Raw genomic sequence first — 25,195 nt, forward strand, 5'->3', positions numbered from 1 at the left:
CTACACAGCTAAATGTTTAGTCAGCAGCAACAATGTCTGACATGATGGAAACTAATGAGCATCCCTGGCCCAATTTATCAGATGTTCTCAGTTTTGAATGCTTCAGGGGAAATAGCGTGATAATGATCTACAAATTCTGAGCTAAACTTGATATTTCAGCATTTAACACCTTAACATCCAAACTGCAGAAACATGCACAGTAGGTTACTCACCAGATCTTTGATATTGTACGGTATGAAAGCTCTGTGTTAAATTTACAACCCCAATTCCAAAAAAGTTGGGACAAAGTACAAATTGTAAATAAAAACGGAATGCAATGATGTGGAAGTTTCAAAATTCCATATTTTATTCAGAATAGAACATAGATGACATATCAAATGTTTAAACTGAGAAAATGTATCATTTAAAGAGAAAAATTAGGTGATTTTAAATTTCATGACAACAACACATCTCAAAAAAGTTGGGAGAAGGCCATGTTTACCACTGTGAGACATCCCCTTTTCTCTTTACAACAGTCTGTAAACGTCTGGGGACTGAGGAGACAAGTTGCTCAAGTTTAGGGATAGGAATGTTAACCCATTCTTGTCTAATGTAGGATTTTAGTTGCTCAACTGTCTTAGGTCTTTTTTGTCGTATCTTCCGTTTTATGATGCGCCAAATGTTTTCTATGGGTGAAAGATCTGGACTGCAGGCTGGCCAGTTCAGTACCCGGACCCTTCTTCTACGCAGCCATGATGCTGTAATTGATGCAGTATGTGGTTTGGCATTGTCATGTTGGAAAATGCAAGGTCTTCCCTGAAAGAGATGTCGTCTGGATGGGAGCATATGTTGCTCTAGAACCTGGATATACCTTTCAGCATTGATGGTGTCTTTCCAGATGTGTAAGCTGCCCATGCCACATGCACTAATGCAACCCCATACCATTAGAGATGCAGGCTTCTGAACTGAGCGCTGATAACAACTTGGGTCGTCCTTCTCCTCTTTAGTCCGAATGACACGGCGTCCCTGATTTCCATAAAGAACTTCAAATTTTGATTCGTCTGACCACAGAACAGTTTTCCACTTTGCCACAGTCCATTTTAAATGAGCCTTGGCCCAGAGAAGATGTCTGCGCTTCTGGATCATGTTTAGATACGGCTTCTTCTTTGAACTATAGTTTTAGTTGGCGATGGCGGATGGCACGGTGAATTGTGTTCACAGATAATGTTCTCTGGAAATATTCCTGAGCCCATTTTGTGATTTCCAGTACAGAAGCATGCCTGTATGTGATGCAGTGCCTTCTAAGGGTCTGAAGATCACGGGCACCCGGTATGGTTTTCCGGCCTTGACCCTTACGCACAGAAATTCTTCCAGATTCTTTGAATCTTTTGATGATATTATGCACTGTAGATGATGATATGTTCAAACTCTTTGCAATTTTACACTGTCGAACTCCTTTCTGATATTGCTCCACTATTTGTCGGCACAGAATTAGGGGGATTGGTGATCCTCTTCCCATCTTTACTTCTGAGAGCCGCTGCCACTCCAAGATGCTCTTTTTATACCCAGTCATGTTAATGACCTATTGCCAATTGACCTAATGAGTTGCAATTTGGTCCTCCAGCTGTTCCTTTTTTTGTACCTTTAACTTTTCCAGCCTCTTATTGCCCTTGTTCCAACTTTTTTGAGATGTGTTGCTGTCATGAAATTTCAAATGAGCCAATATTTGGCATGAAATTTCAAAATGTCTCACTTTTGACATTTGATGTGTTGTCTATGTTCTATTGTGAATACAATATCAGTTTTTGAGATTTGTAAATTATTGCATTCCATTTTTATTTACAATTTGTACTTTGTCCCAACTTTTTTGGAATCGGGGTTGTAAGATAACACGTCAGTAGTTATTGGCTGTTGTGATAGATATACAGGTATCTAAGTGCTGCTACATTATTTAGGTAAAGCTCAGGACAATGTATTAAGGGCATCTTTGATAGATACCGTAGCTCTGAAACTAACTATGTAGCTAGAAACATTCAGATATTTATTTGCCACATATACATTACAGCAAAATACTTTTGTTCACATATGCCAGCTGGTTGGGAAGTTGGGGTCAGAACATAGGGTCAGCCATGATATGGCACCCATGGAGCAGGTAGAGTTAAGGGCCTTGCTCAAAGGGTGCAACAGTGGCAGCTTGATTGTGCTGGGGCTTGAACCTCTGACCTTCTGTTCAGCCTTAACCATTGAGCCACCACTGCCCTATTCATTCGTTTTCTATACCACTTATCCATTGGATAAGCTGGAACTGGATAAACTTATCCTTTGAGCTTGAATCAATCCTGCTCACCTGTGACCTTGGAGAGTGGTGGGGTTCACCCTGGTCACTCTATTGCAAGGCGAACACAGAGGGACAGACAGCCATTCACACCTATGGGCAATTCATTCATTCCATCCATCCATCCATCCATCCATCCATCCATCCATCCATCCATCCATCCATCCATCCATTATCTGTAGCCGCTCATCCTGTTCTACAGGGTCGCAGGCAAGCTGGAGCCTATCCCAGCTGACTATGGGCGAGAGGCGGGGTACACCCTGGACAAGTCACCAGGTTATCGCAGGGCTGACACAACCATTCACACTCACATTCACACCTACGGTCAATTTAGAGCCACCAATTAGCCTAACCTGCATATCTTTTGGACTGTGGGGGAAACCGGAGCACCCGGTGGAAACCCATGCAGACACGGGGAGAACATGCAAACTCCACACAGAAAGGTCCTCATCGGCCACTGGGCTCGAACCCAGGACCTTCTTGCTGTGAAGCTAACCACAGCACCACCGTGCCGCCCTATAGGCAATTCCAAGTAGTTTAAATCATAATTTAGGGAGGAAACCCATGCAGGCACAAGAAGAACATGCAAACTTTGCACAGAAAGGCCCTGGTTGAGCGGCAAGTTTGAACCTAGAACCACTGTGAGGTGACAGTGTTAACCACTAGCTAGCACTAGAGCATAGCAAGTTACTAAAACCTCAACAGCATGTGGCAAAGGCTACATTCACACGACAACGGCAACGAGATTTAAAAAAAAAAAATCGCGTCCACATGGGCAACGGATCAGTAAAATATCAGGTACATATGGCAACGCAACGCTTGCTGAAAATGATGCAATACACATGCCACACCTCTAGGTGCGCTGTAAGACGGTCCCATCGGAGACACCAGAATAATAGAAGAAGTAAGGACGCATGCGCATAAACTATTATGCGCGAGACTTCATATTAGCCACAGTCAGAAAAATCTGTTTGTAAAATTACGTTATAATGACCAAATACAATGAAAAGTATTTTTCCAGTCTCACCTGTGAAAGGTAATCCCATGTGATCTCGTTTGGACGGTAAACCTGTTGGTACAGTTAAACGCAGCACATGAATGAGGCATCTTTATTCTCCGCTTTGCCCCATCCAATATGGCAGCGAGGATGACGTATGATTCTACGCGGAAGGCGGCGTCTTTAATGGTCCGGAATAAATTGAATGCTACACGTTGATGGATTAATTTGTTCTTCTACGCCCTTTTTGAGGAATGTATTGTAGGACTTAAACCAACATCTGAAGAGGTGAGATTGCTCCTTTTTTTTTTCCCTATTTTTGCTGGCGGGATTGACTCTGCCCTAAGGGCTATTCTCTCTCTCTCTCTCTCTCTCTCTCTCTCTCTCTCTCTCTCTCTCTCACTTTGCACCATTACACAATAAATATTCACAGTGAAAATATTTTGTAAGCGCGTTTCATGAACCAAGTTATAGGATTTGTTGACAACTCGCATCGAGTTCGTTACACTTCTACCCGGCATGAAGCACATGTGGTTGTGACGTCATCGTAAACAAATCCGTTCTACTCATCCAGACGACTTCGCAATGGCGCCGTTGCCAGATCTTTCCACTCTGGAACCTGTTCTCAAAAGATTTCGTTTTGGGGCACCCAAAACGCCGGTGCCATGTGGACGCCAGGCCGAAACGATAAACAATTTTATCAGATTCACCTGAATCCGTTGCCGTGTGGACAGGGCCTAAGTTAACTAGCCAGCTAGCCAATATTACCTTTCTTTAGACAGTTGATAATTGTGGTGGTGAGCACTTCAGAGGGATGGGCTCTGCCAAGTTTAAATGCCCTAGACACACCAATGATGGACTGTTAAAATGTCATCAATGCTGCCCTTAAAGCCCTTGCTGGCTATGGGGAAAAGAAGAAGAGGAAGATCACTTCAGCATGGCTTACTTGGTTAGTTAAAGCATTGTAGACATGCAAAATGCAATTTGTTTCTTTTTCACCAGACAACTTATTTACTCTTCCTTGAGCAAGTTGCTTGATTGTTAATTTTACATTTGCTGACGTGAATTATTGCTACAATATCAGCATTTTTGCTCAAGTCGGTGTATTATTTTTCCACAACTGATTAGAGGATGAGCATGACCCTTTAAACAGTGTTTACTGTAGTTTCATGACCTTTATATCTGAAATCATGTTTCTGTGCTTTTAGTGCGAGCAAGGCAAAGCATTCTCCGAGTAATCAGGAAATGTGGCCTTTGTCAGCGCACCATGGTTAGCTTACCACTGTGGTGTACTTATAGACGAGAAATTACTGATGTAACTGTGTTGCATGATGAAACCTCATGCTTAAACTAAACTTCTTGTTTTGCATATTTTCATGCTTAATCATTTTTCCCTTTTTGCATATTAAACAATTTGCTTGTCACATACCCATCTATATTTGATTTAGAAAACAGGTGCTTCACAGTGGTTTTGCTTGCATTTCTTAGTTTAGTCATATGAAAGTGGAAAACCACTGTTTTATCGCATTCACCGAGCACCACTAGCTTTCAGTGGGCCATGAGCCACTGTGGTGTTCTTTGCTAACATAAACTCTGTCTTTGAACACTGTGAAGACTCAATTCTGCACAAGGATAAGTCTCTGGATGGTATATTATTGAGGGATTGCCTTACTCTGCAATTTAAACCTTAGTTTCAGAGGCATTAGGAGACTGTGACCTTAAGGGGAGGCCATTGCAAACTGTAGGGTTTCACTTCAGTAGTTAATAAAGCCACTGTGAAAGAGATCTCTGGACACCTGCTTCATAGACCTGAGGTCTTAATGCACTGACACAATGCACATACAGTTTGGAAGGGAAGTGACTGATGTGAATCAGACCTCAGCAATCATTTTTAACAACCATATTCAGCATTGTTGCATCTACTGCTATCATTATTATAGATACACAATAATAAGGGCTTTATACACTGATCAGGGATAAAATTAAAAACGCTAACAGGTGAAATGAATTACGTTATGTTGTTACAGTGGCGGCACAGTGGTGTAGTGGTCAGCACTGTCGCCTCACAGCAAGAAGGTTCTGGGTTTGAGCCCAGTGGTTGATGGGGGCCTTTCTGTGTGGAGTTTGCATGTTCTCCCCGTGTCTGCGTGGGTTTCCCCCACAGTCCATGCAGGTGAGGCTAATTGGTGGTTCTAAATTGACCATAGGTGTGAATGTGAGTGTGAATGGTTGTCTCTATGTGTCAGCCCTGCGATGACATGGTGACTTGTCCAGGGTGTACCCCACCTCTCACCCATAGTCAGCTGGGATAGGCTCCAGCTTGCCCGTGACCCTGCACAGGATAAGCGGTTACGGATAATGGATGGATGTTGTTACAGTGGCACCCGCCAAGGGGTGGGATACATTAGGCAACAAGAGAACAGTCAGTTCTTGAAGTTGATGTGTTGGAAGCAAGAAAAATGGGCAAGTGTAAGGATCTGAGCGACTTTGACAAGGACCAAATTGTGATGGCGAGATGACTAGGTCTGAGCATCTCCAAAATGGCACATCTTGTGGGGTGTTCTTGGTATGCACTGGTTAGTACCGAACAAAAGTGGTCCAAGGAAGGACAACCGGTGAACCGGCGACAGGGTCATGGGTGTCGAAGGCTCACTGAATCACATCAATCCTACAGAAGAGCTACGTTAGCACAAACTGCTGAAAACGTTAACATTGACACCTTTCTGTTTTAGCCAGCATTAACTTTTTCAGCAATTTGTGTTACACTAGCTTTTCTGTGGGATTGGACCATATGGGCTAGCCTTTGTGTCCCATGCAAATCAGTGAATCTTCAACACCCATGACCCTGTCGCTGGTTTATGGGTTGTCCTTCCTTGGACCACTTTTGGTAGGTACTTTTGGTACCACTGCATACCAGGAACACCCCACAAGATGTGCCATTTTGGAGATACTGTACTCAGACCCAGTCATCTCGCCATCACAATTTGGCCCTTGTCAAAGTCGCTCAGATCCTTACGCTTGCCCATTTTTCTTGCTTCCAACACACCAACTTCAAGAACTGACTGTTCTCTTGCTGCCTAATACATCCCACCCCTTGACAGGTGCCATTGTAATGAGATAGTGTTATTCACTTCTTCACCTGTCAGTGGTTTTAATGTTATAACTGATTGGTGTATACATACATGATAACATTTTACATTACCATTCCCTTTTTCCCTTATCGGACATTATGCATACAGTTGTGGTCAGAAGTTTACATACACTCATCATGGGCATGAATGTCATGGTAATTTTGGGCTGTTAATGATTTCCTTGAACTGTTTTTTTCCAGGGTGGGATGATTGTACAGCGTACATCTTTAATGACTTCAAAAAACAAGAATTGAGTGCACAAGTTTGAATTTATTTTGGATTTTCTCTAATCCACACAGGGTCAAAATTATACATACAGGCTCAAATATATACATACATTCGCTTAAATCTGTTAATAAGTGGTGCTGAAGGTTCTACAGTGTCTTTTAACTTGACAAGGCCAAGCCCTATTAACTTCTCGTTTGTGATCATGATTGACTACAACTGGTAATTTCTCTTTGCCAGCATAAAAAGGATTTGCTTGACAGCACTCATTGGACTGACCAATATTCAGAACCATGGTAAAGTCCAAGGGACTCAGTGAAGATCTAAGAAGGAGAATTGTAGATTTACACAAGTTGGGAAGGTCTCTTGGAGCCATTTCTAAACAACTGCAGATTCCAAGATCATCAGTTCAAACAACTGTACGCAAGTACAAGTTATTCCGATGTGTCACCACTTTGGCAAGGTCTGGAAGAAGACCCAAACTGTCCCTGAGATGAGAGGAAATTGGTTAGGATGTTCAGGAACAACCCAGGAACCACCAAGGCTCAAGCCTGCTATGAACTGGAAACTGCTGGAACACCAGCGTCACTGTCCACAGTGAAGTGAGTTTTACATCGCCATGGACTAAGAGGGTGCTGACCAAGAAAGAAGCCCCTGCTCCAAAATCAACACTTTCAAGTTCAACTGAAATTTGCGGCTGCCCACATGGACAAGCCAAATGCCTTCTGGAGAAATGTTTTATGGTTAGACGAGACAAAGATTGAGCTATTTGGCCACAATGACAAGAGGTATGTTTGGAGGAGTAAAGGTGAGGCTTTCAAACCTAAGAACACTGTACCAACTGTCAAGCATGGTGGGCTGTTTTGCTGCCAGTGGTACTGGTGTATTGCACAAAGTGGATGGAATAATGAAGAAGGAGGACTACCTCCAAATTCTTCAACTTCACCTCAAATCAACAGCTAGACAGTTGAAACTTGGACACAATTGGGTGTTTCAACAGGACAATGATCCCAAACACACATCAAAACTGGTTTTGGAATGGATAAAGCAGGCTAATATTAAGCTTCTGGAATGGCCTTCCCAAAGCCCCGACTTCAACCCTATTGAAAATTTGTGGACTACTCTTAAAAGTCAGATCCGTGCCCAGAAACCAACCAATTTAAATGAAGTCTACCAATTCTCCCAAGAAGGGTGGTCAAATATCCAGCCAGAATTATGCCAGAAGCTTGTTGATGGCTACCAAAAGCGTCTGGTCGAGGTGCAACTTGCTAAGGGACATTTAACCAAATATTAGTGGGGGTGTATGTATATATTTGAGCCTGTATGTATAATTTTGACCCTGTGTGGATTAGAGAAAATCCAAAATAAATTCAAACTTGTGCACTTGTTTTTTCAAGTCATTAAAGATGTACGCTGTACAATCATTCCACCCTGGAAAAAGAACAGTTCAAGGAAATCATTAACAGCCCCAAATTATCATGATGAGTGTATGTAAACTTCTGACCACAACTGTAATTAACATTAACAAATATTAAATTTAGCACTAATAAACCATAAGTAATGTTAACAAAGTAACATGTATTAACTGACGTAGATTGTAAATGTTAACTGCATTTAGTGTTTATTCTATCCATTGCTGAAAATTAGTCCACCTAAAATTATGCAAAATTCATCTCATTATCTGTAGCCGCTTTATCCTGTTCTACAGGGTCGCAGGCAAGCTGGAGCCTATCCCAGCTGACTACGGGCGAGAGGCGGGGTACACCCTGGACAAGTCGCCAGGTCATCACAGGGCTATGCAAAATTATGCCTGTAAATGTTGATAACTTTCTGAACTCTGGTCTTTGATATGTAAATATTGGAACTTGCTATTCATTTGGGAATTTTTGCCAGTTAACAATTTTAAACATTAATTAATTAGCTCACTATTGATGTTGGGCGGCACGGTGTTGTAGTGGTTAGCGCTGTCGCCTCACAGCAAGAAGGTCCAGGTTTGATCCCCGTGGCCGGCGAGGGCCTTTCTGTGCGGAGTTTGCATGTTCTCCCCGTGTCCGCGTGGGTTTCCTCTGGGTGCTCCGGTTTCCCCCACAGTCCAAAGACATGCAGGTTAGGTTAACTGGTGACTCTAAATTGAGCGTAGGTGTGAATGTGAGTGTGAATGGTTGTCTGTGTCTATGTGTCAGCCCTGTGATGACCTGGCGACTTGTCCAGGGTGTACCCCGCCTTTCGCCCGTAGTCAGCTGGGATAGGCTCCAGCTCGCCTGCGACCCTGTAGAACAGGATAAAGCGGCTAGAGATAATGAGATGAGATTATTTGAAAGAAAAAAAAAACAACCCATCAATAAATGAGTTTTATTCACTTTGGAAATGTTACTTAAGGTTCATTAACGTTCATATTTTTCGTTTATGTTACATAATGCTTAAATAATGTCAGTTAAGGGAACCTTGATGTAAAGCATTACCATTTACACTAAATTATTCTGCAATAGAAGTATAAAAGTTCAGCTATAAATATGCTATAAGGATCATACCCTTGTTATTTTACTGGGGCGGCGGATATGACACACTTTCTCATGACTCAAATCATTCTTTGCTAATTATCTCATTAGTGAGCATGCATCAGGTCAGACGGCATTAATTATCCCAGATATACAATATCCACCACGAAAAAATTCCCTGTTGGGTGTTCAGGAAGACGTAGTAGTGATAAGAATCATGTCCTGGAACAAAACTATGTCCTGGTATGAATATAGGGCTTATTTTTTTCTGGTGAAGCCAAAGAATAATACTTGCACTTGAAAATTCTCAGCTCGACCTAAGTTTGTGATTGTATGCTTTATTCTTCCATGTGATATGGAATGGCGTATTACTTTGCAAACCCTAGTTGTCAGTGTTCTAACACTTGGTAAACAACTTCTAAGGGTATTAAATGTTATGCTGGTTTCACCATTAATCTAAATGTACAATTTCAGATTTTTTTTCTCTGTAGAATATGATCATCTCTTATATCATATGCTAATAAGTGACCAAGCAAGACCTTTTGCACTTGTATTATTTTTCAACCCTTACTATGCAAGGGAACAGTATACTCATCTTCTCTCCCACATCGCTTAACTGTTTCCACACACTCTTCTGAAAGCATCAGAAAGGTATTTTATCCATCAAACGTTCTCCGTTTTGTCATCAATCGTATTAAGACACTGTATACAAGCCCCTGTATGTCAAGTCTTTGTGATTGTGAGTCACATCATGGAACACAGAGTATCACTTCTTGGCTCTGTAGCTTCATGTCCGCCCACACAGTTTTAGTCAGCGCAAGCATGAACCCCTCTCACGATAAACCATGTGCAACAAGAAAAAGAGACAGTGTTACAATATGCCAAAAATCATTAATGTCCAACATGTACTTCATATTTTCCCTTGTGTGATACTGTATATGCTGCTCATTGAGGGGATCAGAATTAATGTGTTGTGACTGAAAACGAATGTGGAAAATCAATACAGTGCCACAATGCAAAAAAGAAAAACCATCAGGTTATTTCACACGAGACATTTCCATTCTCTTAGAATGAACGATGATGAGTGTGTGTGCTACCATCTACTTATGTTGATTGCAGGTTGAAGGCACTGGTTTCTACAGGAGGCAGGAATGTACAACTTGCATGTGACTGGTAAGACCCCTTTTCATTTCCTTAACACTGAAAGCAATCGTACAAAATACATACCGCCCTCAAATTCGGCTCCTTGCTATTGTGTTCTGCTGCCTCCCACTGGCGATGCTGTGTGTGTGTGTGTGTGTGTCACATCATACCGCTCCTGGAGGATCACAGTACAAAACTGTTCTTGCCTTAGTCTAGCCTCAGCCTTAGACATGCATTTATTCAGAGCTCTTTTCATGCATTAAAGCTAGACGGCCTTTCGATTTCATAAAATCAGTGAAATTTAGTTCCCTCTGAAATTTGCTCATTGTGATATATGTTTATTTCTGTCATATCTCAAAAAAAATATATCAGGCCATTCTGTGGCTGGGAAGTTATTTAATTTGAGGGGATTCCCGAGCAAATAATGTGCATGAAATCGCTCGCTTCACACAGTCAAGCAGACAGAGGAAGTCCGTGTGTGTGCATGCGCAGGTTTACCTTTGAGCGTGCACTGACAGTTCCATCATTCTGTCGCTAAACGAACAGCTGATCACACCGAGGTGCTCGCTGAGCGCCGATATTTATTAGTTTGGTCCTGCGTTTCCTTGCCTTCGTATATAACATAACGTCTTTTCTTCTCGCTTTCTTTCCGTTACTGTAGTCGGTCTTTCACGTTTCATTCGTACACTCGCGTCCTCCATTTTTCTCTCCTGTTTCAAATTTGTATCCCACAATGCCTTGCGTGAACAGGGAAAGCCCACCATATGATGCATGATGTAGTATCTTGACTTGGGTCATGGTGAAGCAGGAAAAAATAGCGGAGAATTGAGGGCCACATGGCCCTAAAGTCATTAATTGTTCTATTAAAAAAACCTAATAAAATTGGAAGTCTGTGATTCAAATTCAGTCGCTTTCAGCCCACTAAACAAAACTAACTGGGTGTTGGGGAAAATTCTTTTTATGACCTACACTTGAAATATCTGAAAGGCAGTCTAGCTTTAATCCAAAAGCTTAAGAAATGTGATTTAATGCATTCAAATGTTGGGTTTTTGCCCTTGAATGCATATATATGTATATATATATATATATATATATATATATATATATATATATATATATATATATATATATATATATATATATATATATATAAAATCTTTGGATGTATGAACCATATAGAAAAACTGAAATGCATCAATAATTGTCTTGACGCTCTGAATGAGTAAAGTGATCAAAGTGAATCATGAGGTTCATGATATATACATAAATAAAATATATAATCTTATCTGCTAAAACATATTGTTCTGTCATGTAAAAATGACACAAAATTACTGAAAAATAAAATGGCTCATGGGGCAGCATGGTAGTGCATTGGTTAGCAGTGCTGCCTCAGAGCAAGAAGGTTCTGGGTTTGAACCTCGTGGCCAATTGCGGCCTTTCTGTGCAGAGTTTGCATGATCTCCCCACCTGGCTACACTAAATTGCCCATGAGTGTGAATGGTTGTTCGTCTCTGTGTCAGCCCTTTGATAGATTGGTGACCTGGCCAGGGTGTACCCCGCCTCTCACCTGAATTCAGCTGGGATTGGCTCCAGCTTCCCCCATGACCCTGAAGGATAAACAGTATTGAAGATGGATGGATGGATCATTCATGTGTCATGCCTTGAATGATGCTTAATGGTTCGGATGCCTTCCAATGCTCTTTTAGAAAAAAAAATTGTGACACACCTACTGGAAAGACATTCCCGGTATCTTTTGCTTTCCTGGTGTATATTGCATAAGAAGCCAATTTGAAGTGGTAGCCAGACCTCCTGCCAATTAAAACCAGCAGTGTCACTTGCTCCCAGTCTAATTCACTGTCAATGGTGGAAGGAGATGATTTAGAGCTATGATCTTTCAGGTTTATGGTTTATTGTGATTCATGTAAAGAATTGACATGAGCATTAATTGTTCTTGAGCAGCATGCTGGCTATTCTCCCCATGTCTGTATAAGTTCCCAGGATTCTTCTCAAAAATGTGAGTAGGTCAATTGGCAATTCAGAATTTGTCATTAGGAGTGAATGAATGTATGAATGTGTAGTTATTGAATATGAGTGCATTAATTAAAATTCTTTGGGTTACTTATGGGTGGCACAGTGGTGTAGTGGTTAGCACCGTCGCCTCACAGCAAGAAGGTTCTTGGTTCGAGCCCAGCGGCCGACGGGGGCCTTTCTGTGTGGAGTTTGCATGTTCTCCCCGTGTTTGCATGGGTTTCCTCGGGGTGCTCCGGTTTCCCCCACAGTCCAAAGACATGCAGGTTAGGCTAATTGGTGGCTCTAAATTGACCGTGAGTGTGAATGGTTGTGAATGAATGTCTCAACCCTGCGATGATCTGGCGACTTGTCCAGGGTATACCCCACCTCTTGCCCATTGTCAGTTGGGATAGGCTCCAGCTTGCCTTCAACCCTGCACAGGCTAAGCAGTTATGGATAATGCATGGGTTGCTTATAGTAACATAAATATACTTTTCTGTGATGTATTCTAACGATACTTGTGAGACACATGATCTGTTGATCCCCTCTCTGCAGGCTTTTCTCCCATGTAGATGACCCTTTTCTGGACGACCCCTTGCCCAGAGAGTATGTACTGTACTTACGGCCTAGTGGCCCTCTTCAGAACCAGCTGTCTCACTTCTGGCAGCAGTCACGCCTCACCTGCGGCAAGAACAAAGCCCACAACATATTTCCTCACATCACACTCTGTCAGTTCTTTATGGTGAGCTTTTTTTTTCAGGTAGTTTACTTTCATAGCCTTTTTTTCTAGATAATATTTGGTCCATGCTGTATGTATATAGGTGGACATAGTGGTGCAGTGGGTAGTGTTGACGTCTGAAAGTTTCAGGATCCCCAGTTCCCAGTTTGATCCTCAGCTAAGGTTATGGTCTATGTGGAATTTTGTGTGTCTTCTTCATGTCTGTGTGGGTCCCTCCTGGGTTCTCCAGTTTCCTCTCACTTCCCAAAAGCATGCTGATGACTTGAAATTGTCCCCAAGTATGAATAGGTGTGCGATATGACTTCAGTTTATAATGTGTACTCTTCTTCTCAGGGTTCAGTTCTAATACATGCCCAGCATTAGGTAAATATCTTACAGGATTTTTCACTAAAATGTGACTTTCTAAGAGGCTTTTCTTTATCCTGTAAACATGTACCATATACTGGATATAACACAAAATGAACTTGTATGTTACTGTTGAAATCACCATGACACCAAAGTTTTACATACAAATATACTGATATGACATACTGTAACTGTACATACAGATGATCATGTGGGAAAGTCATTATACCTGACCCACATTTATAACCGCATTGCTTGGACTAGTCAGGCACAGAATTGGCGTAAAAAAAAAAAAATCTACCGAAGGTCTAACATAGTTTTGAGGTGAGGAGGACCACAGATCACATCTTTCCCCAGTTATTGCCTCATCCATACTATTGTACTAAAAAAAAAAAATATTAAACTTTGTTGCTTGAATAGCATATCTCTAGCAGTATTTTGGTTCGAGCTTGCTGGTGTTAGTTTGTGTAGTTGACCATTTCCATGAGTTGTATAGCTGAAAATGTTATCATATTTCTCATATTTCTCTCTTGCCCAGTGTGCAGACAGTAAAGTGGAAGCTCTGTGTGGGGCTTTGCAGTCAACAGTTAATCAGTGGAGAGGCCGCTTCCCAAGCCCTTTGCCGTTAGAGCTCTACACCTCTTCCAATTTTATCGGCCTCTTCGTTGAGGAGCAGGTGGCTGAGACCCTGAAGAAATTCGCTTTTGACTTTGCTGCAGAAGCTGCCACTAAAGCAGGTAGAACTAGGGGTATAAAGAGTAATTGATTAGACTTCATTCAGCAGCTATAATATGTGGTATATTTGCAATTATTCTATCCACATTCACTGGATATGAGCAATCACATGCTCTGATTGGCTACTCTATTACTAGGATATTAGCTCATACACTGTAAGTAGAGATAAACAAAATGGCGGTGTGTTTTGCTGAACCAAACGAGGATGAAATAAAATCTCTACTCGAAAACAAAACCTCAAAAATTATCAAGTATTTAAAGTGAGACTGCCTTTCGATTTCATAAAATTGGTGAAATTTAGTCCCCTCGGAAATGTGGTCATTGTGATGTATGTTTATTTCTGTAATATCCATACATGTCAACCTTTGGTCAATCAAACCTGTATAACCAACCTCCAAAATCCGTATTTCCCTTATAAAATCCGTATAAGATGCAAATTAAAATAATTTACCTAGAATTTGAATGATAATTAACAATGATATATCCCACTTACTTTTTATTCAATATTAATAACAATAAACCTTCAGAATGAATACAAAGCTCCAATGTTTGACAAAAACACGAAATGTTATCAGCATAGTTACGAAAGAAATACTTCGTTGTTTGGAGACAGGTTTCACCGAGCGGCTATTGTGCGCGAGACTTCATATTAGCCACAAAGTCAGGAAAATCTGTTCGTAAAATTACGTTATAATGACCAAATACAATGAAAAGTATTTTTCCAGTCTCACCTGTGAAAGGTAATCCCATGTGATCTCGTTTGGACGGCAAACCTGTTGGTACAGTTAAACGCAGCACATGAACGAGGCATCTTTATTCTCGGCTACTGTCTAGACGCTATACCAGAGACGGTTGAAGAATCTCCACTTTGCCACATCCAATATGGCGGCGAGGATGACGTATGATTCTACGCAGAAGGCGGCGTCTATGTTTATATGTCTATGACTTCCCGGTTGGCGGGATTCTCGCAATGCGGTGTGCGCATGATCAAAAGTGGAACGAAGTCTCGCTACCACAAGATAACGCGCGATTTCATAAGACTCTTTACTGGCTGTCTGTGGTGTACAGTACGTTTGTAAATGCTATGCGCTCTTTTATCATCGTGGGAATTGATTATAGCTCTAAATAAATATTGAAGTTTTTTTTTAAAGAATCCGTATAACTTTATTTATACGCCCGTATACTAAGTTTATTGAATCAAATCCATATAAAATACGGACATTCTGTATAGGTTGACATGTATGAATATCTCACAAAATATCAGGCCATTCTGTGGCTGGGAAGTTATTTAATTTGAGCAGATTCTCAAGCAAATAACGTGCATGAAATCGCTCACTTCACGCAGTCAGGCAGACAGAGGAAGTCCGTGTGTGTGTGTGTGTGTGCGCATGCACAGGTTTACCACCTTCTTCTTCTTTTGGGTTTTACAGCAGCTGGCATCCACAGTGTTGCATTACTGCCATCTACAGGTTTACCTTTGAGCGTGCACTGACAGTTCCATCATTCTGTCGCTAAACAAACAGCTGATCACACCGAGGTGCTCGCTGACCGCCGATATTTATTAGCTTGGTCCTGCATTTCCTTTTCTTTCGTATATAACATAATTTCTTTTCTTCTCGCTTTCTGTTATCGTAGTCGGTCTTTCACGTTTTATTTACACACTCATGTCCTCCATTTTTCTCTCCTGTTTCAAATTTGTATCCCACAATGCCTTGTGCAAATGGGGAAAGCCCACCATGTGATGCATGACGTAGCATCTTGAATTGGATCATGGTGAAGCAGGAAAAAATAGCGGAGAATTGAGGGTCACGTGGCCCTAAAGTCATTAATTGTTCTATTTAAAAAAAAAAAGCTAATAAAATTGGAAGTCTGTGATTCGAATTCAGTAGCTTCCGGTCCACTAAACAAAAGTAATTAGGTGTTGGGGAAAATTATTTTTATGACCTACACTTGAAAAATCTGAAAGGCAGTCTAGCTTTAAAAGAAATAGAAATAGCTAAAAGAATATAGGTTTTTTTTCCTTCAGTATCTCCTGTTCCACACTCCAGCCCAGTTGGTGGCTGTAATGCACCTTTAAGTTGGTTTGCCAACCACCAGAAAACCCTGAAGAAGAAGAACATTCCCCCCCCATAAAAGCAACAAAATATGGAATAAAAGTATTTCATGGGAAGAACGTATCTTTTTTTATATTTTTCAAGAATTATTCTCATAGCATGTTTCACAAATTGCTCCTGTCATTTCGCCGGTTTGTTTACATTCTAAGCGGAAATGATTTTGTCGGACGTTTTGTATAAAGTTTTTATTTATCAAATTTGCAAAAAAATAAAATTAAAATGGGGCGGCACGGTGGTGTAGTGGTTAGCGCTGTCGCCTCACAGCAAGAAGGTCCGGGTTCGAGCCCCGTGGCCGGCGAGGGCCTTTCTGTGTGGAGTTTGCATGTTCTCCCCGTGTCCGCGTGGGTTTCCTCCGGGTGCTCCGGTTTCCCCCACAGTCCAAAGACATGCAGGTTAGGTTAACTGGTGACTCTAAATTGACCGTAGGTGTGAATGTGAGTGTGAATGGTTGTCTGTGTCTATGTGTCGGCCCTGTGATGACCTGGTGACTTGTCCAGGGTGTACCCCGCCTTTCGCCCGTAGTCAGCTGGGATAGGCTCCAGCTTGCCTGCGACCCTGTAGAACAGGATAAAGCGGCTAGAGATAATGAGATGAGATGAGATAAAATTAAAATGTTCTGTTTTGCAAAATCCAGTGAATGTGGACAAAATAAAACAGTAATTCCACTCAATCTTGTCGTACATGGCTTATAGCCAACTCGGTGCTACGCGCCTCATCAGCTATCAGCTCATGTACGACTCGATTTCGTGGAATAACTGTTAATTCTATTAACTTTTAACTTTCACTGATTCAAAGCAACATGAATCAGGCAACAGTTTGGACACATTCATTGGTGAATCAATACAATCAATCACTGGTATTACACACCTCTTTCAAAACTGTTCTTTTTCTTGACAGACATTATCAAAGTGATTGTTTTTTTTTTACCCTGTATAGTTCTATTTTCCTCTCTTTCTCCCCATCCATGGTTCTCTGTTCTTGAGAGTTCTTCTGAAGAAGGCCAGTCCCATTAACTTTTTTTTTTTTCTGGTTTAGCTGGTTGCAAACAGTAAACATATTACTGCTCATTGTAAATCACCACCTTGATGAATCACATAAGAATGAATTGTTCACCGATTTAAAAGATCACTGTACGTCTTCACTACATTTGAAAGGAAATGATCTTGAAGGGATGTGAGCTAATGGAAACTTCTCATCATCTCACAGATGTACAAGTGGAACCACATAAGAAGCAGCTGCATGTGACTCTAGCCTACAATTTTCCAAGCAGCCATTTGGCTTCCTTGGAGAAATTGGCAAGAGGAATTGAAGTCAAGCTCAGTTGTGATTGGCTTGCTGTTCTCTTCTCACGGGACATCAGATTTGCGAATCATGAGGTCGGTTTTGGAGAGTCATTCTGAATTTGAAAGACTGTTCAATGACTGTTTGTATCACTCTCGTATTATTCGACCCAGATTAAGCCTGTGCAAGTCAGGGCTAAATAATTATTGATGTAACATACTAGCTATGCTTAGTCCATGTCTTAAAACAAAATACAGTAGCAATATGCCTAAATACTCTTCTTCTTTTGTTTCCAGACTCTGAAGGTGATGTACCCATACATTCCTCAGAATGAAGACGAGCTGGAGCTGGTACCAGGGGACTTTATTTTCACCTCTCTAGTGGAGCATATGAGCACCAGTGAGGGATGGGTGCATGGCACATCTCTGAGCACAGGGCTTTCTGGGCTGCTTCCTGAAAATTATGTTAATCGGGCTGACGAGTGCGACACGTGGGTCTTCCATGGGTGAGCATGTTTAACACTCACAAAGTCTTTTTACTTTGTAATGGGTAAAATGATTTCACTTAGAGAAGTCATTCGTTCATTGATTCATCTTCTGGAACCATTCTATCCTGGTCAGGGTTGCAGTTGATGACGTGAGAGATATTCACATACTCATTCACACCTAGGTTTAGTTTACTGTAGCCGTTCCACCTAGTGTAGTGTAGTTGTATGCTATGTTTTTTTGGGGGGGGCAGAACCTGGATGAAATACATGTGGACGTTGTGGAGAAAATGCAATGCGGAGAGTAAATCAAGCTTAGTATCAACCCTGTGACCTTGGATGTTTTGTATCATACAAATATCTGTTGTTTTTATCAAGGTCAAAAAGATCATCTCAGATCCAGTGACTGTTCCAGTTTTGTGGTTTTGTCACAGGTTTAAAGCTAGACTGCCTTTCAAATTTTTCAAGTGTAGGTCATAAAAATAATTTTTCCCGACACCCAATTATTTTTGTTTAGTGAACCAAAAGCTACTGAATTCGAATCACAGACTTCCAATTTTATTAGGGTTTTTTTTTTAAATAGAGCAATTAATGACTTTAGGGCCATGTGGCCCTAAATTCTCTGCTATTTTTTCCTGCTTCACCATGACCCAATTCAAGATACTACATCATGCATCACATGGTGGGCTTTCCCCGTTTGCACAAGGCCTTGTGGGATACAAATTTGAAACAGGAGAGAAAAATAGGGTGGCACAGTGGTGTAGTGGTTAGCACTGTCGCCTCACAGCAAGAAGGTTCTGGGTTCAAGCCCAGCAGCCAACAGGGGCCTTTCTGTGTAGAGTTTGCATGTTCTTCCCATGTCTGCAGGGGTTTCCTCCGGGTGCTCTGGTTTCCCCCACAGACCAAAGACATGTTGTTAGGTTTAGATGGGGCAGCCTTGGCCTGAGGTTGGGCTGAAGTGCCCTTGAGCAAGGCACCTAACCCCCAACTGCTCCCCTGGCGTATGTGTGTGTGTGCTCATTGCTCACTTGTATGTGCATGTTCACTGCTTCAGATGGGTTAAATGCAGAGGTTAAATTTCACTCTGTGCTTAAGTCTGTGCTTGAGTGTACATGTGACAAATAAAGGCTTCTTGGCTTATAAACGGAGGACGTGAGTGTGTGAATAAAACATGAAAGACCGATGACAGTAACGCAAAGCGAGAAGAAAAGATGTTATGTTATATACGAAGGAAAGGAAACGCAGGACCAAACTAATAAATATCGGCGCTCAGCGAGCACCTCGGTGTGATCAGCTGTTCGTTTAGCGACAGAATGATGGAACTGTCAGTGCACGCTCAAAGGTAAACCTGTAGATGGCAGTAATGCAACACTGTGAATGCCGGATGCCGTAAAACCCAAAAGAAGAAGAAAGTGGTAAACCCATAGATATACATAGAAGACTAGATGCCTTGTCCCCGTTGCCCGTCAACGAAGTCGAACGTCCGCACATGGCGGCCATCTTACCTCAGACAGCTGGCTTACCCAGTACATTGTGTTGGTAGCGATATGTACTTTTCAGATGACCGTAACTTCCTCAAATTTCAATCGATATTCAAACGGTTTGGTTTGTTATATGAAAAAAACAAATGGAAGTATGTATTTATGATATTAATGATGAATAATCATTTTATGTTTTAAAAAAAATACATGCTGAAATTCCTATGCTGTGAGAAGCCTAACACTGCATACTTATGGATAACTGTGGCCTTAGGACAAATAACCATACAATTTATTTCCAATTTTTAGTGAAAATATTTTTACATGTGATAGGGCCGTAGGGGAAGCTAAAGTTAAATAAACAGCTTACTCACTTACAACCTCACACCCAAATGTAACAATACAGTATGATACTGTTGTCCTAGCCCGGCTGCTCATATCAGGAACTGTATTGGACATTATTTCACTAAGTAAATAACGCTACCGATTATCCTTAAAAAAAATGATGTATTATCTTACTGGTGAAAGGTGATCCCGTGTGCCCTACTTTCCAGACATCGCCGGTTCGAGCAACCGAAAGCCGCGCAGAAGTCTGGCATCTCGTCACAGTCAGTAATTTAATTTCCTCTAGAAATCATAATGTAAGTTGTTTTAAATTAACCAACCCGAAAATGAAAACCATGTGCAAGTGCAACTTCAGTTATTGAAAATATTATCTCATGACCTTCCATGTAAAATTACTTGGTGCTACGAGCTAGCCTAGCATGAAACACAACTTTGACAAAGCTGCAGTAAGTCGTTTTTGAAGAGAAAAGGTACGATTTTAGTATGTTCAAGCACCCAGAATTACAACCACATTAATGTTTTAAGAAATCAAACCATTTGTATATACGTCAAAATTTCAGCGAGATAAGAGTATAAACATTTAAGCATCTCAATGGTCTTACCTCAGTGTACCGCAAATTCTGTGGAAAAGCTTGCCTGTGGTAAGATGGCCGCCCTGTGCGGACGTTCTGGAATACGCGGTGAGGCATCTAGTCTTCTATGTATATCTATGGGTAAACCTGTGCATGCGCACACACATGGACTTCCTCTGTTTGCTTGACTGCGCGAAGTGAGCGATTTCCTGCACATTATTTGCTCGGGAATCCCCTCAAATTAAATAACTTCCCAGCCACAGAATGGCCTGATATTTTGTGAGATATTACAGAAATAAACATATATCACAATGACTACATTTCAGAGCGAACTAAATTTCACCGATTTTATGAAATCGAAAGGCAGTCTCGCTTTAAGCATTCGAGAAAGTTTACTCTTTTTTTTCATTATACACAGGTCACACTCATTCTTCAGTGCCTTGCCTTCAGAAAAAAGCAACAAAGAGAGCAGAACATTGGATGGGCTCCTCAGCATTCAGTGCCTAGATAACTCAAAAACTGGAGACTCGTCGATTATGAATGTGGTCTGCCAACCTATGCAGGTGCCATTTTTATAATTATCACTTGCTATCAGATATCATGATAATTATGATGGTAAATGCTTTGTAGCTGTATGCCATACACACATATGTTAACATTTCTTCAACAGCCAAGAATAGTATTCTCAAATTCATTTTAGGTTAAGAAAGCTCACAGAGGATTCTTGCACTGAGGTACGTAAGTCAACGATAAAATGAAGCTGTGTAGTCTGACTGCAGAATTCTTTGTGTTGGTACAGGTACTCAGAGTTAACAGTCACTCTCAGTCCCCTAAAAGAACCCTGTTTGTATGTCGTCATGGAGAGAGGATGGATGTGGTGTTTGGGAAAAACTGGCTCTCGCAGTGTTCAGATGCCAAAGGTAGTGGGACCGATACCACTCACACAGACTCTCTCACTCACACGTACACATATGATAAAGAGTACCATCAGTCTAATTTGGTCTTCCTGCAGGCAGATATGTGCGAAGTAACCTGAACATGCCCCCTTTGCTGCCTGCTTGGGGTGGAAATCGAGATTATGACATGGACGCTCCTATTACAGTGTTTGGAGCAATACAAGCCAGGACTGTGGGTATGTGGGAACTTTTTGCTCTATTCTTGGGTTTCACGTGACGTCACATCCGCCTCATTAGTTATTCAGAACTTTAGCTGGTGGTCTACCAAAGCTCAGTTGACAAAGCGTTTGTACGGAGAAGGTGCATTGCTCGCATGAAAAATGCCTTACGCTTGCGTTGTTTTAGGTTGTTCAAATCGATCAAACCATGAAACTGATAAAAGTTTCTTCAGGGTTCGCCATGAATTAATAAAAAAGGGTGAATGAACACAGGATTTCACAAAAAGACGTTGAGAAAAGTGGCTTTTGAACCTTTCAGTGAAATCGAAGGGAGCTGAGTCGAAGCATGCTCGAGTTTGCAGTGATCGCTTGGTGAAAGGTTTGTATCTCCCTCTCAGCTATGTCCTTCGGGTTTTCTGAGTACTTCTCTTGCTATGTGCCGTTATTTTACTGTACTTTTTTTAGTCACGAAGCACTAAAGTTCCCAGCTGTTTCTTTGTTTACTCCTCACTCGATGGCTGCCATATTGAAAACAACGCGTATCTCGCTTTCTTTAACAGGGTGTCCTAGCGGTCTTTTCAACGACGATGACATACAGTGGTGCTTGAAAGTTTGTGAACCCTTTGGAATTTTCTATATTTCTGCATAAATATGGCCTAAAACATCATCAGATTTTCACACAAGTCCTAAACGTAGATAAAGAGAACCCAGTTAAACAAATGAGACAAAAATATTATACTTGGTCATTTATTTATTGAGGAAAATGATCCAATATTACATATCTGTGAGTGGCAAAAGTATGTGAACCTTTGCTTTCAGTATCTGGTGTGACCCCCTTGTGCAGCAATAACTGCAACTAAACATTTCCGGTAACTGTTGATCAGTCCTGCACACTGGCTTGGAGGAATTTTAGCCCATTCCTCCGTACAGAACAGCTTCAACTCTGGGATGTTGGCGGGTTTCCTCACATGAACTGCTCGCTTCAGGTCCTTCCACAACATTTTGATTGGATTAAGGTCAGGACTTTGACTTGGCCATTCCAAAACATTAACATTATTCTTCTTTAACCATTCTTTGGTAGAACGACTTGTGTGCTTAGGGTCGTCGTCTTGCTGCATGACCCACCTTCTCTTGAGATGCAGTTCATAGACAGATGTCCTGACATTTTCCTTTAGAATTTGCTGGTATAATTCAGAATTCATTGTTCCATCAATGATGGCAAGCCGTCCTGGCCCAGATGCAGCAAAACAGGCCCAAACCATGATACTACTACCACCACCATGTTTCACAGATGGGATAAGGTTCTTATGCTGGAATGCAGTGTTTTCCTTTCTCCAAACATAACACTTCTCATTTAAACCAAAAAGTTCTATTTTGGTCTCATCCGTCCACAAAACATTTTTCCAATAGCCTTCTGGCTTATCCACGTGATCTTTAGCAAACTGCAGATGAGCAGCAATGCTCTTTTTGGAGAGCAGTGGCTTTCTCCTTGCAACCCTGCCATGCACACCATTGTTGTTCAGTGTTCTCCTGATGGTGGACTCATGAACATTAACATTAGCCAATGTGAGAGAGGCCTTCAGTTGCTTAGAAGTTACCCTGGGGTCCTTTGTGACTTCGCGGACTATTACACGCCTTGCTCTTGGAGTGATCTTTGTTGGTCGACCACTCCTGGGGAGGGTAACAATGGTCTTGAATTTCCTCCATTTTTACACAATCTGTCTGACTGTGGATTGGTGGAGTCCAAACTCTTTAGAGATGGTTTTGTAGCCTTTTCCAGCCTGATGAGCATCAACAACGCTTTTTCTGAGGTTCTCAGAAATCTCCTTTGTTCGTGCCATGATACACTTCCACAAACATATGTTGTGAAGATCAGACTTTGATAGATCCATGTTCTTTCAATAAAACAGGGTGCCCACTCACACCTGATTGTCATCCCATTGATTGAAAACACCTGACTCTAATTTCACCTTCAAATTAACTGCTAAACCTAGAGGTTCACATACTTTTGCCACTCACAGATATGTAATATTGGATCATTTTCCTCAATAAATAAATGACCAAGTATAATATTTTTGTCTCATTTGTTTAACTGGGTTCTCTTTATCTACTTTTAGGACTTGTGTAAAAATCTGATGATGTTTTAGGTCATATTTATGCAGAAATATAGAAAATTCTAAAGGGTTCACAAACTTTCAAGCACCACTGTAGACTGGGCTCCAACACTGAAATTAGGTCATGATGAAGTCAAACAGCAGTCAGAGGAAGATAAAGAGCGTGAAGCAAGAGCAAAATCACGAGAGGAGAAGCACAAACATTCGGAGGGTGCTGAGACTTTACTGCAGTTCCACAAGAAAATGAGATTCGACACACCAGAACCACAGACTGAAACTCCCAAAAAAAATCCAAGAGGAGACAGCTCATGATGTTGCATGCCAGACAGATATGACAGTTAGAGAATGTTGTTTGTATGGAAGATGAGCTGCAGAGATTGAACTGTGAGCTTTATGAACTCAGATCCAAGGCACTAGATACAGGACTGAACATGGAATCATTTGAAGATAGTCCAGACAAGATCCAGGTCTTTAAAGGGGTTTCTGATGATCTTTGTGAATGATTTAGCTGAGAGATAAGAGCCAACACAAGTGAGAATCAAGTGAACTGCTGTTTGTTTACACTTCAACTTGCAGCGCTTCGTTGTAAAGATGCGAACGAAAAGCTTAAAAAAACAAAACACTTACACGGGCAAAAACAATACAGGATTCATTCGGCAGCAACTTGATCCCGAGGTCCTTTACCCAGCCACATCCAAAAACAGTTGTAAGCCTCCATACTCTTCCATGCTTTCATCTGTTTTGCGGTGTAGAAGGACGTCTGCAACACCAGATAGTTCGAGATGTTGGGGAACTGGACTGAAGGGTAGTTTTCGAGATCGTATGACAAATCCTTCTTTCCCAGACTGTAGGGGTCGATTCCATCTTCTGAATATATCTAAAGCGAGCAGTGGCTTCTATATTACGAGCATACTTTGATAAGTTATCACTAGTTGTTTGCACTACGCAGCCGTTTTGGTTTGCTTGACCACCAGCAGTTTTACTGGAAGTGAAATTGCTAAGAAAAGTCACGTCACTGAAACCCAAGAATACTTTTTTTTTATAGTTCAGAGAAGCTTTAAGTGTGTGAATGTGTGTTGCAGGTGAGGCATTACTAGAGAATAATACTACTATTGACTTTGTGTACTGCTCGCCCAGTCTCCGCTGTGTCCAAACAGCCCACGAAATTCTCAAAGGTAATTGTTTCATTAGTAATTACTATTTATTACTGTTTATGTTTATTTATTTAAAAGGGACAGTGTACATTCATTAACATGCTCATTTACATAAGCTATGTAAATGTACCAGATTTAGCCATATGGACTAATTTCCATCTGGAGTCCCTGGCAGGTTGATGTTAAAAAGAAGAAGAAACAATAATAACACCCAGACACTATACAAAGCAAGGACACTGACACTTAGACAACAATTAACAAAAAGTGACTGACTTTGAAAACATGGGCAAAAGCACATAACACGTAAACGATGCAAAACTACAGATTAAGACAACAAGGACATAACCTTACACCAGAGCAGAGGTGGGCAAACTACGGCCCGCGGGCCACATCCGGCCCGTT

At 41.3% G+C, this 25,195-nt stretch overlaps 1 protein-coding gene across 2 annotated transcripts in view; it reads left to right on the plus strand.

The window, feature by feature from the left end:
• Nucleotides 1-25,195, plus strand: part of ubash3bb (ubiquitin associated and SH3 domain containing Bb) — a 70,410-nt gene that overhangs the window by 30,569 nt on the left and 14,646 nt on the right. The window contains exons 2-11 of one of the 2 annotated variants that reach the window (XM_060943815.1): nucleotides 10,285-10,338; nucleotides 12,874-13,060; nucleotides 13,941-14,139; nucleotides 17,458-17,627; nucleotides 17,829-18,037; nucleotides 20,049-20,102; nucleotides 20,830-20,974; nucleotides 21,211-21,331; nucleotides 21,424-21,543; nucleotides 24,722-24,814. In XM_060943815.1, coding sequence (XP_060799798.1) covers nucleotides 10,285-10,338; nucleotides 12,874-13,060; nucleotides 13,941-14,139; nucleotides 17,458-17,627; nucleotides 17,829-18,037; nucleotides 20,049-20,102; nucleotides 20,830-20,974; nucleotides 21,211-21,331; nucleotides 21,424-21,543; nucleotides 24,722-24,814 — 1,352 coding nt within the window. The remainder of the gene's footprint in view (nucleotides 1-10,284; nucleotides 10,339-12,873; nucleotides 13,061-13,940; nucleotides 14,140-17,457; nucleotides 17,628-17,828; nucleotides 18,038-20,048; nucleotides 20,103-20,829; nucleotides 20,975-21,210; nucleotides 21,332-21,423; nucleotides 21,544-24,721; nucleotides 24,815-25,195) is intronic. The other variant, XM_060943816.1, reaches the window with a different exon arrangement.

This window comes from Neoarius graeffei, chromosome 17 (assembly GCF_027579695.1).
Source record: "Neoarius graeffei isolate fNeoGra1 chromosome 17, fNeoGra1.pri, whole genome shotgun sequence".
NCBI classification, from domain to species: domain Eukaryota; kingdom Metazoa; phylum Chordata; class Actinopteri; order Siluriformes; family Ariidae; genus Neoarius; species Neoarius graeffei.